Here is a 19,658-nt window from a genome sequence, read left to right on the forward strand (position 1 = left end):
GGGGCCGGCCCGAAGAAAGGAATTTTTAAAAATCTCAGGAAGCAGCTTTCCAGCAAGCCTAAAGAACCAGGTGTGACAGCAACAGAAATAAAGACCTCAAGAAGGAGTCTCCAAGAAGAAAGAGGACTTGATAGAATACCTAATAAAACAGCGAGTTTGGATGTGGAACCGTATAAAGAGGAAAACAGAAAGAGAACACCAAGAAAAAGACAAAAGTAGCACAAGAAAAGAAACAGTATCACAGCATAACTTGAATCTGGAAAGTGACAAGAATTTACAATACTATTTGATTTTTCAGCTTTTAAAACAATCCCATATATAGCCAAAGCCCTGACAATTTAATTTGGGATGCCAACAAGGCAAAAGGACAGCTGGCAAGCTTGGGGTGAAGAGTAAGAGCAGCAGAGGTAGAAAAGCTAATACCTAACCTTAGAAAGTGAGAAGTCAAGGGATACTTTAAATAGAAGACGTAATAAAAAAGACACATTACTCAAAGTTATAAAGCTTACCAAGAGAAGAAATAAAGACAGTGATTTACTATTAGGAATGGGGCAGGGGATGCCGCATAAGTGACGCAATCCTCTTCTATCATAGCTAGAATTCAATAGATAGATCCAAAACCAATAAATCAGGCATAATCATGATATCTAGAGACAGAACCAAAACAGTTAAAAATGGTTATCTCTACAGAGTAGAAATGGGATGAGATGCAAGTCAAGTTTGATGGAAGTTTTAAAAACAAAGGAAACCAGCATTCAGTTTAACACTTTCTCTTTGGGAAAAACACAAGGAATACTGAAACTGCCGTCAAAACCAGGCTTTCGGTTCCTCCTGGATAGGAGCTAAGTAAAAATCAAGATCTCACCAACCTCAGCAAAAGAATGCAGTTCACTGTGACTGATGGGCACTTCCTTCAAAAACGAAGGGGCGAGGGGCATGAAGTGCCGCTGAACCTTCCCAATCCAGAAATTCCAAGCACAAAATCGAACTCGGACGGGATCACGGAACGATAAAGAGAAAACTCAATAATGGCCAGAAGTCGACACATACATTAACAAACAACCAACCAAGTATTTAAGTGCATCCAGGAATTCTGAAAATTTCAACAAGCCTTCTGTCCAGCAGTCGGGGCACCTAGAGAAGGGGGCACTTATGAGACTTCTGTCTCGTCCTAGACGTTTCTAAGATGCTGCTTTCACCGTAGGATCTAAAACAGCAACAACAGTCCTTTCACACCAGGAGAAAACCTTTCGAGCACGGGCAGTAAACAACAGAAAGCTCGCCGCGGGGGGGTTACTTTACAAGGTTGTGAGAGGCTGGGATCAACACGTGCGCCTCGCTCCCCAGCTAACTCAGCGGGCCAGGCCAACACCTTCGAGCCTGTTCTGAAACCCGAAACGCGCTGCGCCGAGAGGAAACAAAGCCGTGGGCGGGGCCTTCCGGGCCGGAAAAAGCGGGCAGGGAGGAGCAGCCCTCCAGCGAGCACAGACCCCGCTCGGCCCTCGCCCCGCCGAGGCTGCTCTCCCAGGGCCCCGACAACGAGTGTCGGCGACCAACCGCGTGTCGGGCCGCGGCCGCCCGCGGGGCCCACAGAGCAGCGCGGGCCCCGGCGCGGCACCCCGGGGACAGGCGGCGGGTCCCGAGGGCCGCGGCCCAGACGCGCTGGGGCTCCGAGCTTGCCGCCACGCACCTCCTCACCTTCTCTTCCACGCAGTCGACAATGATGGACGGGGACTTGCGGCTGAGCCAGCGAGAGAAAGCCGGGCCTCCCATAGCAGCGGCGCGGCCCTCGACGAACGTAACCAGACAGACAGGCGGGAGCGGCAGCCGCGGCACCGGGACTTCCTCCCACGTGCGCGCCGTCGACGGGAAGTGATGTCACGGCGCCGCCGCCGCAGGGGAAGCCGGGAAGGAGGCTCGCGGCCGGGCTGGTTGTCGGATTCGGGGTTCTACGGCTGACCGGGTGGTGGGGGCTGCGGCTGGCCTCGCTTGCGGCGTTAGCTTTCAGTGGTGCCAGCCCTGAAGCCTGAGGTCGACCTCATGTGAGTCGCGGGGAATCCCGGGCTGCACCGGCGTCTTGCTTCCCCAGCCCTCGGGTTCCACTGGGGCGGGATCCCCGTGCTCCGCAGGCGCCCGGGGAGGTAGGTCTTCCTTGCCGGTTTGATCACCTCCTTTTTCTCACCCATCTCAATTCAGAGTAGAATCAAAGCATCTAAACACACTCATTATTTCTATGTCCTGGTTTCTCCCGGTTTTGTGCCACAGTACATACTTGGACTATGAAAAGGAATATTTTTAGGTATTTTACACGAATGATGGCTGGTTTGCGTAACTCCCTTTAGTTATAAAATGGGATCTAGCCGGCATTTAGCATCTAATTGAACCTTCCAGCTACATTTATGAGTATAAAATAATTGCTGATATCACTCTCCAGCATTTATTTGAGCGCTTACCACATACTAAAGCTTTGGCTAAGTGATTATCTCATTTAATTGTCACGTGAACCTTCTGAGAGTGTTACATATTATCATCTTCATGGAACAGATGAGAAAGCCAAGCTGTAAAGGGGTTAAGTTACTTGCTTATTCATACTGCTGTGTTTCAGTCCAAGTAAAGATCATTTAATGCTCTGTCCTTACACTAACAGGATGCTTTTATCCTTTATTTTCTGATGGCTTCAAATCCTTTTTTTAAGCATATACAAAGAGATCTGGAAGAAGAGAGATTTATGTCCGTTTGTTCAAGCCTGGAAGTGTTTCTCCATGGAATCCCCTCTTGGCTTGACAAATCACGCTCAGTCCTAAAGGCTCACCTCAAGAGGCCTTTATGAAAGTATTTCTCCTTGCTACCTGGTGTGCAAATATTTACTGCCCCTTCCTCTGTGGTCTGATGCCACTTTAAACTTCTTTAAACTGTTTAAACTGCTGGTGTGGAAATTAAGAGAAATGGTTAGCCCATGTTTCACTTAAGGACAGCCAGAACTATTCCGGAGTATTATGTCTATTGTGAAGTCCCTCATTTCTTCTGGAAACAGGCCCTCCTCGTCAAGTATTTGGTTCCCCTAGGAGGTGCTGTGTTCTTGTAAGACCACACACAAGGTAGGTGATTGAACAGCTGGGCAAATTGGGCCATTGAGAGTCCTTGCCCAGCATTTTTGAACTGAGAACCACAGGAAGGTGGTAAGGCAGTCCCTCCCAGATAGCTGAAAGCTGAAAGAGAATGGGACTTGCTGCCAGTCCGCAATGAGAGAAGCAGATTTAAGTCCCTGGTTCCAGTGGTTTTTGAGTACAGCTAAATCCCTCTTCCTGCAGTTTGGTTGGTAAACCTATTCTTTAATTCTATGAGCCAGTAAATTCTCCTTTTGTCCCACGCTAGTTTGGGACAAAACAATGGAGGCCAGAAGGCAGTGGGATAGCACATATAAAGTGCTGAAGGAAAAAACTGTTAACTAAGAATTCTATATTCAGGAAAGGTACTGTTCAAAAATGAAGAAAAAATAAAGACTTTGCCAGATAAACAAAAATTGAGAGAATTCATTGCTAGTAGACCTGATTTACAAGAAATACTAAAGAAAGTTCTTCAGGCTGAAAACAAGTGACCCCAGTAAAGGTAATTATACATATTTTTTATCCTTTCTATTCTTAACTGATTTAAAAACCAATTGTATAAAATAATATCACACAACGTATCATGGCTTAAAACGCACAATTTAATATAAGTGTAATATATTTCCTAGTAACAGCCCAAAAGGAGGTGGATGGAAGCAAAGTTGCAATGAGCTAAGGAAATGACTGCAGATGGTAAAATGATAATTATAACAATGCAATGTTGAGTTTGTAACATTAACAGATATAATACATATAACAACAATACCAAAAAAAAAAGGGAAAATGGGAATCAAGCTGCATAGCAGTAAAGGTTCTACATATTACCCAAATTCAGCTAGTACAAATCTAAAGCTGATGAGACGTGTATAGTAAACCCTAGAGCAATTACGTAAAAAAATTCCAAAAAAAAACTAAAAAAAAGATCACTAATGAAATTAAAATGCTACATTAGAAAATACATATAGAAAACAAAAACTAAAATGGCCGATGTAAATCCAACTATATCAGTAACATTAAATGTGAATAGATTGAACAATCAAAAGGGAAAGATTGTTAGATTGGATTTAAAAAAAACATGATCCAACTATATGTTGTCTACAGGAGACACACGAGAGTCACAGAGACAAAAACACTGAAAGTAAATAGATGGGGACAAATATCATGCAAACAGCAACCACAAGAAAGCTGGATTGGCTGGACTAACATCAGACAAAATAGACTTTAAAACAAGAATACTAGAGACAGTGACATTTTATAATGATGAAATGGTCAATAGTTCAAGACATAACAATTAAAAACATATATGCATCTATTAATGGAGCATTGAAATACATGAAACTTTTAATAGAAATGAAAACAGACAATTCAACAATAGTTGGAGACTTCAATACCCCACTTTCAATAATGTATAGAACAATTAGACAGAAGATCAACAAGGAAATAGACGACTTGAACAACACTACAAACCAACCAGATCTAACAGACTTCTACAGAGCACTCCATCCAACAACAGAATATACATTCTCAAGTACATAGGGAACATTCTCCAGAACAGATCAAATGTTGGGCTATAGAACAAACCCCAATAAATTTAAAAGCAGAAAAATAATACAAAGTATGTTCTCCAACCATAATAAAATAAAATTAGAAATCAATAGTAGGAATAAATCTGGCAAATTCATAAATATGTGGGAATTAAACAACACATTCATGAATAACCAATGAGTCGAAGAAGAAATCTAAAGGGAAATCAGAAAACGCTGGTTCTTTGAAGAGATCAACACAATTGACAAACCTCTGTCCAGTCTGACCAAGAAAAAGAGAGAAGATTCAAATTACTTGAATCAAAAACAAAAGAGAGAAAACAACACTAAGATATCACCTCACGCCCGTTAGAATGGCTATAATCACCAAGCCAAGAAACAACAAACACTGGAGAGGATGTGGAGAAACAGGAACCCTCGTACACAGCTGGTGGGAATGCAAACTGGTGCAGCCTCTATGGAGAACGGTATGGAGATTCCTCAAAGAATTAAAAATAGAGATGCCCTATGATCCAGCTATCCCACTACTGGGAATCTATCCAACGAATCTGAAATCAAAAATCCCAAGGGCCTTATGCACCCCTATGTTCATTGCAGCATTATTCACCATAGCAAGAAGTGGAAGCAACCTAAGTGTCCCTCGACTGATGACTGGATCAAGAAAATGTGGTGTATATATACAATGGAATACTACTCAGCCATAAAAAAAGACAAAATCGTCCCATTTGCAACAACATGGATGGGCCTGGAGGGTATTATGTTAAATGAAGGAAGCCAGAAAGAGAAAGACAAACACTGTATGATCTCATTCATATGTGGAATATAAACCAACACATGGACAGAGAAAACTGTATTGTGGTTACCAGGGGCAATGGGGGTGGGGGGTGGGCACAAGGGTTGAAGGGAGACATATATATGGTGATGGACAAACAAACATGTACAACCCAAAATTTCACAATGTTAAAAACTATTAAAACATCAATTAAAAAAAAGACAAAACTGAAGGAAAAAAAAAAAAAGACAGGACAAGATTACCAACCTTACAGAAACAAAAAGGATTATAAACAAATACTATGAATAATAGTACACAAATTAGATAACTTAGATGAAATACACAAATTACTAGAAAAACACAAACTACAAAAATGACTCAAGATAATCTGAATAAACCTATAATAAGTGAAGAGATTGAATCAGTAATCCACAAACTATGCACAAAGAAAAGCCCAGGCATAAATGGTTTCACCGCTGAAATCTACCAAACACTCAAGGAAGAATTAACACCAATTCTTACAAAAAAAAAAAAAAAAGAAGAGGAAGAAACACTTTCCACTACATTTTATGGGGCTAATATTACCCCGATACCAAAGTCAGACAAAGATGTCACAAGAAAGCAAAACTACAGGGGCCAGCCTGGTGGCGTAGAGATTAAGTTTGCACGCTCCACTGTGGCGGCCCAGGGTTCACAGGTTTGGATCCCGGGTATGGACTGATGGACCGCTTGTCAAGCCATGCTATGGCGGTGTCCCATATTAAAAAAAAATAAATAGAGGAAGATGGGCACGGATGTTACCCCAGGGCCAATCGTCCTCTGCAAGAAGAGGAAGATTGGCAATGGATGTTAGCTCAGGGCTAATCTTCCTCACCAAAAAAAAAAAGAAAACAAAACTACAGACTAATATCTCTTACCAACATGGATGTAAAAGTCCTCAACAAAATACTAGCTAACTGAATCTAGCAATATATAAAGAGAATTATACACCATGACCAAGTGGGATTTATCCTAGGGATGCAAAGTTGGTTTAACGTCCAAAAACAATTAATGTAATACATCATACAAATAGAATGAAAAACAAAAAATCACAAGACCAACTCAGCAGATGTAGGAAAAAGCATTTGACAAAATCCAACACGCTTTCATGATTTAAAAAAAACTCAATAAACTAGGAACAGAAGGGAAGTTCCTCAATATAAAGGGCATCTACAAAAAATCTCCAGTTAACATCATACTTAATGGTGACATACTGGATGGTTTCCCTTTAAGATTAGGAACAAGACAAAGATTTCCACTCTTGCCATTTCTATTCTAAATTGTAGCCGAGGTTCTAACCAGGGCATTTAGGCAAGAAAAAGAAATAAAAGGCATCTATATCGGAAAGGAGGAGGTAAAACTATCTCTATTTGCATGAAGTGATCCTGTATATAGAAAATCCTAAGGAGTCTACCAAAAAACTATTAGAAGTAATAAATGAGTTCAGCAAGGTTGCAGGATACAAGATCAATATACAAAACCCAATTGAATTTCTATACATTTGCATTGAAAAACCCAAAAGTAAAATTAAGAAAACAATTCCATTCACAATAGTATCCAAAACCAGGAATAAATTAACCAAAGAAATGCAAAACTTATACTCTGAAGTTCATTCTAAATTCATACGGAATTCTAAGGCAACAAGCTACAGCTAACAAAACAATTCTGAAAAAGAAGAATAAATAGTGTAAGACTCATACTTCCCAATTGCAAAAGTTACTACAAAGCAACAGTTGTCAAGACAGTGTGGTACTGGTACAAGGACAAACATACAGATCAATGGAACAGAACTGAAAGACCAGAAATAAACCTATACACCTATGGTCAACTGATTTTTCACAAGAGTGCCCATGGTGCTGTGACAATTGAATAGCTATATGCAAAAGAATGAAGTTAGACCCTAACCTTATCCCATAAGCAAAAGTTTACTCAAAATGGATCATACACTTAAATTGAAGAGCTAAAACTATAAAACACTTAGAAGAACACACAGGCATAAATCTTCATGACCTTGTATTTGGCAATGGACTCTTAGATCTGACACCAAAAGCAGAAGCACCTAAATAAATGAATAAATAAGTTAAACTTCATCATCAAAATTAAGGAACATGAGAAATGTAAAGTTCCTGCTTTAAAATTTCATCAGGGGCAAGCAACTAATTCAAATGGAATGCAGTCATCTAAAGGACATCTTTTTAATGAGAAATGCTATTACTAAAGGAGACTTGGGCTGTTTTAAATGATATTTAGCCCAAAGCAACAAGGGAGGTATTTCAGCAGGTGACTGCTTCCATTCCCATCTATAAATTCTTCCCCAGTGACTCAGTGCCCTTGCCTGATCAGTATTTTATGTTGATGACAAATCTCGCACACAACTCACTTATCATTGCTTGAAAAACTTACAAGAAGTGCTACTGTTTAACAAAACTGAAAAAATATATTTTGTCCTTTATGGAAAATAAGGAAGAAAGTATCAGGAAAGGAAAGAATAATTTAGCTCAAGTACTTGGTAAGAAATAGGAATACAAAAACAAATAACCAGAAATTGCTAGTATATGTATCAGCCATCTCAGAAAGAAGAAACAGGCCACTTTATTTCCTTTAAGGCCTGACATTTTTCTCTCTGCCCTTTTCCGACACCCTCCATTGTGTGGTCTCTAAGCAGCCCTACTGTGAGCAGCTGTAGACGCTAATTCGTGGTTCACTGAGGTGTCAATTGAGTCTTAAACCAAGGAAACAACAGCTGCAAAACAATACTTGACTCTGGTGCAAATATTTTCAAAGGTAGACTAAAGTTTCAACTGTTATTTTAGATAAACAAAACCCCAAACCATAACCTTCCATCAAGTCACAAAACAAAAGAACACGCGGCCGGAGTTTAATTCATTGCGTAGCGACATTTCTTATCGTGTTGCCGCTATTTAGACAGGCTTTCACGACTTTACCTTGACAAACGACTTCCTTCACTAAATGAAAAACTAGCTTCCGAAGCGATTTTGTTAGTTGTCTTTGTCCTGAATGTACCGCTGCCAATATTCAAACCTGTGAGAAGCACAAACATGGAGAGGGAGTGTCAGCCACCACGCAGCAACGAGTGAAGAAGAGGGCTCACAATAACTTTGGTGAAACAAATGTCAACAGGAGAAGATGCTGCTCAAGCCACAGAAGGCAGGGAGCTTCTGAGGCAAGGAACATGTTGATAGAACTCTGAAAGGAAGTGGAGCGTTTTCCGGTGATACTTAGAAGCCACAAAAAATAAAAAATAAAATCATTCGAAGAGCTCTATTCCAAATGACCACGATGCACATGTGAGCACATGGGTCTCTACTACAGCACCATGCACTGGATAATTCACCTTGTTATAACACATGGGCAGCAAGGGATCATCAAAATAATGGGTGGTGGGAACCAGGTCTCAGAAATAACTGACACCGCTGGATGACAGTTACCCACCCCACCCACCCTTAAGCCCTCTGCCAAATCCTCTGTTTTTCCATCTCCCAGGAGAGACTGAATCTCCATTGAAAACCATCAAGGCCACTCTTTAACCAGCCTGAAAAAGTTGATGGGGAAGATGCACAATCCACCTCTTTCCTGGAGCCAGGGGAACCAGACTGTTCCCATGATGCTATCAGCGTGCAGGGCAATCCTTGACCTCTGCCCCCTGGGTGACTTCAGCCTTGGATGTTTCTGCTTCAAGTCTGATTCTTAACTGGCAGTCACCTGAGATCACGGATAGAGAGTGCATGGGTGTCTCTGCAAAAGGCATTTGCTGAGTTTCTATCCTGTAACCTGCTTGCCTGCATGTAACCTCTGCAGCCAAGCCATTCTCTTAAGAATGTGTCCGTGCTCAGCCTGAAGAGGGTTTCCATGTGCTTACCAGCATAAGGCCTTTTCAGACATGGAAAGGAAGGCGCAAGGTGGCAGTGGCTTTCCTTAGTGACAGGTCCAGAGGCAGAGACCTAACACATCTGATGCAGAAAGTAACTGAAACATGCACTGCTTCTTCAATAGTCAGATTTGGGGTGGCTCCTGAGTTCAGGGTGCCCATCCTCACCACTACCTGTAACAGCAGTAGCGGGGTACGCTAACCACGGGGTACATGGCTTCCGTTTCCCTCCACCCTGCCAGCCTGCCTCCTGCTTCTCTTTGGAGCTCAGAGAAGTCCCCAGGATCAGAGTGAGAGCGAGAGAGTGAGAGTGAGAGTGAAAAGTATTGTGTGACCACACGTAAACTAAACGCCAGAGGCCGTATCTGACCTCAGAGATGGCTGACACCACCAGAAGGACTTCTATGATCCCAACGCAGGAAAATGTGGAATCTTGCAAAGCACATAGTGTAAATTTGAGTGTGGAGTGAGGGAACTGAATCTAGGGGTGCTTGATTATACAACCTATAAAGTATCACTTATGAATAAATTAATAAACAAATACATTAATCATTAGTATATTAATAGTACCAACATTTTTTTGTGTGTGTGAGGAAGATGAGCCCTGAGCTAACATCCATGCTAATCCTCCTCTTTTTGCTGAGGAAAACCGGCTCTGAGCTAACATCTATTGCCAATCCTCCTTCTTTTTTTCCCCCAAAGCCCCAGTAGATAGTTGTATGTCATAGTTGCGCATCCTTCTAGTTACTGTATGTGGGATGCGGCCTCAGCATGGCTGCAGAAGCGGTGCGTCGGTGTGTGCCCGGGATGCGAACCGGGCCGCCAGTAGCGGAGCACACGCACTTAACCACTAAGCCATGAGGCCGGCCCCCAACATTTTTGATATACATCCAAGGGACTACAACTTATGTCAAATTTACTCATCCTTTGAACTTGTCCAATTAACTATCCATATAAAATAAACTTACCAAACATAGATGTGTGGAGTCACCTTCCAACCACGTGTGTCTGCTAACTGGCTGTAAGGCTCTGAGGGAGGTGCTACTCTCTTGTCGCCTCCTTTTGTGAAATGAGGGGGTTGGATAAATACTTTCTAAATCTCTCTGGATTCTAATTCTGTGACTCAAATGTGAAGAAAGTGGTGAAAAGCAAACGGTTAAGGGCTCACGAGTGCTACATCTTTCCAAAGTGATGAAGCCCTCCATCGGGGCAGAGGCCCTGCTTCATACCTCAGCCAACTACAATGTCTCACATTCGCGGAGTTCACATAACACCCAGCACCACCGCGGCCAGCAGTCGCTGAGGGCTGCTCTCTAACAGGCCCTGTGCTGGGCATTTCGCCTGCAGTGGCTCACTGAATCCTCAAAACAACCAAAATAACAGAATTTTGCAGCAACCAATTCTAACACTAATATTATCTAGGAAATAGCTCTCTGAAGACAGACAGCTAAGTCTAATGCACCATATGTCCCTCGAAAAAATGCCTGTCTGATATAGACATCTTTGAGACAATTGGGAAATCTGGATATGGCCTGGGAATTATGTGATGTTAAGAGATCACTGTTCATTCTGATGGGTGAAATTATGGAATGGTGGTTTATGTAAGGATAAGGAAGTGACTAAGGTGTACTTCCTTCTGTATGAATCCATTTATTTTCACAAAGGGAGCTGAAGTGACATACTAAAAAAAGGTGTAATAAAATAAAAACCAATGAAAATAATAAAAATGCAATAAAGTATAGGAAAACAAAGAAAATTACAATTAAAACAAAAATCCTAGATTGAAGGAACTACACTTAAGCTTAAAATTTAGCTTTACTGGGATTTACAGTCTTTTCATTTAAAAAGCCCAAAGTTTTCCAACATTCTGGTGAGGGAAAATAGCCCAGGATGATGTTCCCCATTGATGATTAAGAAACTGGAAGATGTGGGAAAAGAAAGAATTTGGGGTGTCTCCTGTGGTACTTAGTGACAAGTTACTATCATGACATGCCAGGTATAATCCAAGGGCCTGTAAGGACCATCGCCATGCCAGGGCTGGCACATATCCAGGAGAGAAGACTCTTCCAAATTCTTGTTTGTTAAGGACTGAAAAAGTACTGGCTGATTCTGATCCAGTGATAGCTTATTACAAAGCAAACTCCAGAAACTTTCAAAGAATGACCACCCTTCCCTGAGCACAGCACTAGCTGCTGCCTTGGGTCACCTAGACACTGGCTGTGAGTGCTGAATCTGCTCACTTACCTGACAGTTGTGATGCAGAAGCATCTGCCTTTTGGAACCTGTCTTCAGTTTGATTTGTATTATCCTGAAGGGTAGACCACTTCAGCAACTGGTAGGCTTTTGTTTCTACAGATTTAAAAAAAGGCACAGATAACTGGATATCCACATGCAAAAGAATGAAGTTGGACCCTTACCTTATACCATACACAAAATCAACTCAAAAAGGGTTAAAGACTTAAACATAAGACTGAAAACTATTAAATTCCCAGAAGAAAACATAGGAGAAAAGCTTCAGGACATTGGTTTTGGCAACGATTTCTTGGATATGACACCAAAAGCACAGTCAACAAAATTAAAAATAGACACACAGGACTATCTCAAACTTAACTTTTGCATGTCAAAGGAAACAATCAACAGAGTGAAAAGGCAACCTACACAATGGGAGAAAATAACTGAAATCATATATTTGAAAACGGGTTAATATCCAGAATATATAAGGAACTTCTACCACTCGACAACAATAACAAAAATCAAATAACCCGATTAAAAATGGGCAAAGTGCTTGAATAGACATTTCTCCATATACAAATGGTCAATAAGCACATGAAAAGATGCTCAAAATCACTAATCACCAGGGAAACGTAAATCAAAACCACAATGAGATATCACCTCACACCCATCAGGATGGCCACTATCAAAAGAACAGAAAATCAGCGTTGTGGAGGATGTGGACAAATCGGAACTCTTGTGCACTGCTGGTGGGTGTAGCTATTAGGGAAAACAGTATGGAGCTTCCTCAACAAATTAAAAATAGAATTACTATATGATCCAGCAATCCACTCTGGGTATATATCCAAAAGAACTAAAAACAGGATCTCAAAGAGTTATTGGCACACCCTTGTTCATCACAGCATTTTCCACAATGGCCAAGAGGTGGAAGCAACCCAAATGTCCATCAGTAGTTGAATGGATAAAGAAAATGTGGCATGTACATACAATGGAATATTATGCAGCCTTTAAAAAGAAGGAAATCCTGTCACATACTACAGTGTAGATGAACCCTGAGGACCTTATACTAAGCGAAATAAGCCAGTCACAAGAGGCCAAGTACTGTATGATTCCACTCATATGAAGTAACAAAAGTGGTCAAAATCATAGAAACAGAAAGTGGAAAGGTGGTTATTAAGGGCTGGGAAGAAGGGGGAGGGAGTATTAGTGTTTAGTGGGTATAGTGTTTCAGTATTGCAAGATGAAAAAGTTCTAGAGATCTGTTGCACAACAATGTGAATATACTTAACACTACTGAGCTGCACACTTAAGAACAGTTAAGATGGTAAATTTAAAGTTATGTATTTTTTACCACAATTAAAATAAAAAGTAGAATTTGTCCATGACAATTCAGGTTTCTGCCTGTTGTCCCAGCATAATAATTAATAGAGTTGTCTTTTGTTAATCAAAAGTTTCCTAATTTAGACAATAAATTATATGGTGACGCTACTTAAGAGACATATGAGCCAAATGCAGTGCAATGGCACAGTTTGGCTACTCATCAAAAAACATCAACTGAAAAGATATCTGCTTGGCTCCTGACTGAACACTGATTGGATATATGATATTGCTAAATTGTTATTAACTGCTTTAGGTGTGAAAAAAATACACAGAAATACTGAATTTTCTACTACCTAGAAACAAGTTTCTTGAATTCCTCCTACGATGTTAACACTTTTCAAATGCATGCAAATTAGTTTTTTGAACTGTCCCTTTTTAGAAACTCTGAAAACAAACAAACGAAAAACAATTTAGTTGAACCCAGGTTTCAAGACTCGAAGTCAAGTTGTATGAATGTATTTGAGGTGGCCAAATTCTAGTCATTATTTTGAGTGGGTCTGTGGATAGGTTCAACTCACAGTAAAATGGTTTCTCTCCAGTCCAGGCCTTGCAGAAGCGGCTACAGGAATGAATCAGAAGACACATAACTGACTGCCTTGGTTGGGCAGCTGGTCCTCTGCAGCACGCGCTGCCCTGGCCCTCAGGCTTGCACATTCGAGTGTGGGGTCTCTGGGCTGAGTGAGGGGCGGGAAGGTCAGGAAGGGGAGGCGGCAGCAGGATGAGCTGGGGGACCCACCGCTGAGAAAATCTAACCAGGCTCATCGTAGGGACAGAGAAGAGCATCTGCAGGGAGCAAAGCCAGGTGCCCCAGAGGGGTCAGCAGCAGCCTGGGCACCCACAGGACACCCTTACCCTGCAGGACTGTTAACAGTGTCTGCTGTAAGTTAAAGTGGGGAAGACTGTTGGGAAAAACAATAAATAATGATCACGTAAAGAACCTGAGAGACACAACTTTCCCATTACCTCAAGGCTCAAGGATGCCTGGATGAAAGAGAGGCTGGAGAAATAGAGTTTTAGCACAGACATAACAAAACAGCATCCACGTCCACATCTCCAACATGGCCACAAACAAAAGGACTCCTGCTGTCAGCACCGGAGGCTGGCAATCACTGCTTTCCTGCTTTTGCTGGTTCAATTTAAGAACTTAACCATGAGCCCCTTATTACTGGATTAAAACTACCGTCACACTGACGAATACAAATGTAACTTATCTTGCCCTACTGAGAATCAATCAAGATAAAAATAAGTACTTAAAATGAGCATCATATTTTGAAATATTAAATGCTATATAGTTAAAATATGTACAGATCAGGGACTCAACTCTGAAAATAATAAATCCTAAGGCAACACTTTTTAACATTGCTGGATTGTGATATTAGTTGGGCAAACCTGAACTAGTATTTTGACAAATTTAATAAAGAAAACACCAGATGTCATGCATGCAGAAGGGGAAAGTACTGTTTTGCATAACTTGTGTATATGTGTTGGGTACTGGCCTAGGACAGAAAGTGTTTCTTGCTGTAGATTAGTCCCACTGTCCTAGGACAGCATCATAACACTCTCCTGTCAGTCCTACTACCTATATTACTTCAGATTTGTGGTAAGGTACTTTTGGGAGAGGAGAAGTATCAATAAAATCAAAGAATTCTAAAAAGGTAAGGAATCACTGTAAAAGAGGTAAAAATGTTCTGTTTTGTTTTTATTCTATAAAGATCAACCAAAAAGTTTTTCAGCTTTTAGGATACAAGTCCAGATCATAATGACCATATGCTATTTCTGCACTCAATTATACTGACTTGGTCAAGGAAAAGAGAGCAAAGATAAAAGTTAAAAAAAAAAAAGAATAGGAAAAGAAAAAAAGAGTAGCTTCTTGGTAAACAAAGGCTCCTGGCAGCTGGAAGCTGGAGTTAGGCTTTCCTCTCATCTATTGTTGTGAGGTAAATCATCTGACTCCAGTGAGCTGGCTCTCCTGCTCCTCAGAAAACACGTGCCTTTTATTTTTAGGAGAAGATTTTCGTGAAAAATATAAAGCTAGTAGTTGTGAGTTAATTTCACATTTGGGAGGATTAAGTATTCTGTCCAAATATAGGACAGTACGGATATTATCACTGGTCTGAGTCTAGCAAAGGAGGAATGTGAAGTGAATTCACATTAGCAGCAAGGGACCATTTTATTTTACCACTCTGGAAAAGAAAGGCCATTTCCATGTTCCACACACTTTCCATTCTGGTTTCCTTCTCTTCCTTCCTCTTATTCTTTTTTTTTAATTGAAGTATAATCAACATACAGCATTATATTAGTTTCAGGTATGCAACATAATGATCCAATATTTGTACATATTGTGAAATGATCACCACAGTTAGTTAACATCAGTCACCATACATAGTTACAAAGTTTCTTTTCTTGTGGGTGAGGAATTGTAGGATCTACCCTTCCCTTGCTTCTTGAAGGACTTGGACTCTGTAACTGGCCTTTCCCTTCAAGGCTGCCCTGAGTCTGCTTTCAACCGTACACAGTTTTGGAGGGATGTAGCTTGTCTCTCCAGTCTCGTTCTCCCAGAGCCCACCCCGCTTCCCAGCCATAGCTCCTTACTGGTATTTGATCTTTAAACCTTCTGTAGCCCTTCTCTAAGCGGAAAGTCAGTGAAGCTCACCCGGACAATTTTTATCTGGGACATAGCCGCCCTGACCTAAGTAATAGAGGGTTGGCAAAATCAAGCTGAGGACTGCTGGGCACATGGCCTGCTCCCATCCCCGATGCATGCTTCCTCGTGTGGTTTAAGGGCAAAGTGAAGTTTAAAAGGTGAAAGGATTAAGTGTATTCACTTGGAGGAAGAAACACTAACTGAGGCAGGACCAAGACACCAAACCAGCCAGAGGGGTTGGAGCAGGCGGCAGGTGCTGCTGTCTAACAGGAGGTCTGTGTCGGGCAGCAGATGCTCAGAGCTGTGGTCATTCTCCCATGGCATGTATCACACCCTCAGTCACCCCTGTTTTAGTCAGAAGAGCTGCACAAAACATTTGAAGGACTGGGAAACAACCCAAAAAGGAAAAACAAAATTAAGGTTTGGTTAAAAAATAACAATGAGAGGATAAAGGCTACATAGCCTGCGTAGAAACAAGGGAAGAGGGTTTAAGAACAGAAATTGCATAGATTGGACAGGGCAGGATTATAAATGCAGATGCTCTGGGGCCAAGCAGGTAGCACAGAGAAGTGAGTCTGGCCAGCTGGAGAGCACATGCCTGGCCAGGGGGGACAGCTGTTCTCCGGCTACAGCCAACTGCTGCCAGGTGGGAAAGTGGGCCTAGTCTTGCCAGACTCCTGCCTTTCTTAAAAAAAAAAAATGCAACACTGCACAGGCCAAACAGAACACATTGGAAACCTCGAAACTAGATGGTGGTGAGCAATTTTTTCTGTGTTCCCTAAAAGTGGCACAAGAACACTCGGAGAAAAACTTCAGCCAAGGGATATAAGCTAGATGTTAGCAAAAGCTTCCGTAGTTGACAGAGCTGAGAGACCCGGGAACACACTATCAAGGCAGGCTGCAAGAGCTGTGTGGAGGTTTTTAAGTAGCTGCTTGTATCAAATAGACCAGGCTTCAGACTCTTTGGAGGCAAGAGTCTACGTCTTGCTAGGGGCACTCGAACAATTCAGACCTCCTCCTGGAAAAGCCTAGAGGTCTTGGCCAGGACGCCAACTTCATAAGTCAAGTAGGCAAAGCTACGGGCATGAAGTTTCTGGTAACTCAGGCCCAGGCTCTCCTAGAAGGAAGAAGGATAGTGAAGAATCAAGCAGTTCAAAGCTGCACTGTATTGCCCTGCAGATTTATAGTTACGAAATGAATGAACGAACAAAAGAGCAAAAGTAACAAGTCTAGAGTTCAAATCAGCCTGCTATAGACAAGTGGGGGCCGAGTTCCTCCAGTTCCAAGGAGAAAAGACTTGAGTCTTCTCAACTGCAAGTAAACCCTAAGTCTGCAAATTCGAGGACTAGGTAGCCCCTTAAGGCTTTACTTTCCAGCCTGTGACTGAGAACTCCAGAGAAACGTTTCCGCTCATTAGTCATGTCAAACTCTCAGAAAATTATTGAGAAGTGCGTATAATTAGATAAAACAAATATTTCTAAAGAATACAATTATTGTCAATTAGAATGTTCTGGTACACACAGAAACAAATATATCTGCATGCTCAAGCTTTCAGTTCTGGATCTCTCAGTCAAGCATCTATTATACACTCAAATCTGTGTCAAGATTTAATTTAAAAAGTAGAAAATATTGCAATTTAAAACATAAAATAAAGGAGTCCGGGGGTTAAAATCCATCCTTGGCTATTAATTCCAGACTGATGACACAAAGAGATAAATATGTTTTTCCCTACTTTGTTACATAAGCCAGCCAAACCCAATCATCTATCTTCCTACAAAGTGGTGAAGAATCACTGAGATTGTTTTTTTTTTTTTTTTGGATATGCATTTCGTGTCTAGAAAATGGAAACAGCCAGAGAAGGAAAGCGAAAACATGCTGAATAAAGGGAGATAGGAGAGAGATGATGTTGAGGAGGGAAGAAAGAAAAAGCCTCAACTTCTTATCTTTTATTCTCTTTTATATGCAAATGTACACCTGCTAAAATATTTCTAAATCTAGAAAGAAAAAGAAAAAGAAAATATTTGATGAAAAAGTGCTTTTAACAACTCATTACAAGAACCAGAGAGAGGCAGGGTTCACCAGCCTCTAGGGGTGTCTCCAGGCAGAGAATCTGCCTCTGGCTTGCGCAGAAATCCCTAATGAAAGAAAGAAAAGTTGGGCCCGGAAAAGGAGTAACAAAGGGAGATGCAAACAATACCATCACTACAAATAGAAAAACAACCTTGAACCAACAAAGAACTGGGCATCTTTGAGTAAGGAAGGGGAATTACTATTCCTATAGGAAGTATGTAGAAATTTAAAAATTAAATTTGAAAAGTATTTTCTGTCCACTGAGTTTCCCAGTGCTGTTACTTTTCACATATTTCTACACCCATGCAAATTTTTTTCCACACTGTTACTAGATGTGTTGCTGATGCAGCAAACAGTCATTTTTGTAAAATAAAATAAAAATTGTGACATATATTTCTAAAATTAATTCTAAAGATAAATATTATCACTGAAAATCCAGAAGTCATTTGTCTAGTAATCTGCTCAAATGAAAACAAGAAAATATTAGGATATGGGTGCCTTCACAATTCTGAAAATACAGAAAACTCATCTATATTTAGGATTTTTTTCAAAGGCCATAAGTCAACGTGAACCTGAAATACATAGGTTGGATCCATGACGAGAATCACTTTTCATGTCCAGACTTTCTGCAATAAACTCCACTCCCCCAGTGTTGTGGGCCTGTAAATCTATTGCCAAGGTTTCTCTGTGCTCTCAGAGACTGCTGATGTACAGAGAAGAGAAACTCCTACTTCACATGAGTTGCCTGAAGCTGCTTCAGAAAATAAATATTTAGGGGCCAGCCCTATGGCATAGTGGTTAAGTTCGGCATGCTCCGCTTCGGCAGCCTGGGTTCGCAGGCTCGGATCCTGGGTACCAACCTATACAACTTGTCAGCCATGCTGTGGCGGCGACCCACATACAAAATAGAGGAAGACTGGCACAGATGTTAGCCTAGGGCTAGCCTTCCTCAAGCAAAAACAAGAGGAAGATTGGCAACAGATGTTAGCTCAGGGTGAATCTTCCTCAGTTAAAAAAAAAAATTTACATCACATTCTTAATTTCTACGGAGTAATTCAACAATTACACTTGAAAATAAATGTCAGGCTTGTAACTGAACTTTAACGAATGTTCCAAAACTGAACTGAACAGTTCCGCTGGTATTACTTCATATGTAAATTTATAACCATAGTGCCTGCCACTTAACATTGTTCAGCCATGGGAGGGGAATTTTTAACTCTCCAAGTCATGCAATCTTGAACTTTTCAAAGATTGAGTAATCTTGATCAGGAAGCTATATTTTATTGGCATAATTAAATATTTTTAAAAACAATATTTTTAGCAATTTGCATTCAATGATTTATATAATGAGAAGAATCAGAAATAAAGACAATAATATTATCATTAGCATTATAGTAGGGTCAGGAATAATCAATGTATAAGATGAACTAGATGTTAGAAATGTAAAATATGAAGAAATCTCTCTTCACCCCCTACAGTGGGTTGAATGATGTCTCCCCTAAAATTCATGTCCACCCAGAACCTCAGAATGTGACCTTATTTGGAAATAGGTTCTTTGCAGATGTAATTAGTTAAGGATCTCAAGATGAAATCATCCTAGATTTGTGGTGGGCCCTAAATCCAATGACAGGCATCCTGACAGGAAGAGTGGACACAGAGACAGAAAAGAAGGTGATGTGCTGATGGAGGCAGAGACTGAAGTCAAGCTGTCACAAACTGAGAGCCACCAGAAGCTGCAACAGGCAAGGAAGCCTTCTCCCCTAGAGCCTTCAGGAGCACGGCACTGCTGGCCTTTGGTTTAGACTTCTGGCATCCAGAACTGGGAGAGAATACATTTCTGTTGTTTTAAGTTTGTGGTACTTTGTTACAACAGCCCTAGGAAAATAATACACTTCGTGATCCTCGATTTTATTAAAGTATCTGAAGCCCAACCTCTTCTCTCCCCACTTGAGTCTCTTGCATAAAATGAAGGTGTTTCACA

General features: G+C 41.0%; 1 protein-coding gene across 1 annotated transcript in view; it reads right to left on the reverse strand.

Moving 5' to 3' along the window:
• Positions 1 to 1,890, reverse strand: part of LOC131394480 (5'-3' exoribonuclease 2-like) — a 39,161-nt gene extending 37,271 nt beyond the window's left edge. Inside the window, 1 exon segment of the mRNA XM_058525849.1 lies at positions 1,699 to 1,890. Within this exon segment, the coding sequence (XP_058381832.1) occupies positions 1,699 to 1,773 (75 nt within the window). The 5' untranslated portion in view covers positions 1,774 to 1,890.
• Between the last annotated feature and the right edge of the window lie 17,768 nt (positions 1,891 to 19,658).

Source organism: Diceros bicornis, chromosome 30 (genome assembly GCF_020826845.1).
Source record: "Diceros bicornis minor isolate mBicDic1 chromosome 30, mDicBic1.mat.cur, whole genome shotgun sequence".
NCBI classification, from domain to species: domain Eukaryota; kingdom Metazoa; phylum Chordata; class Mammalia; order Perissodactyla; family Rhinocerotidae; genus Diceros; species Diceros bicornis.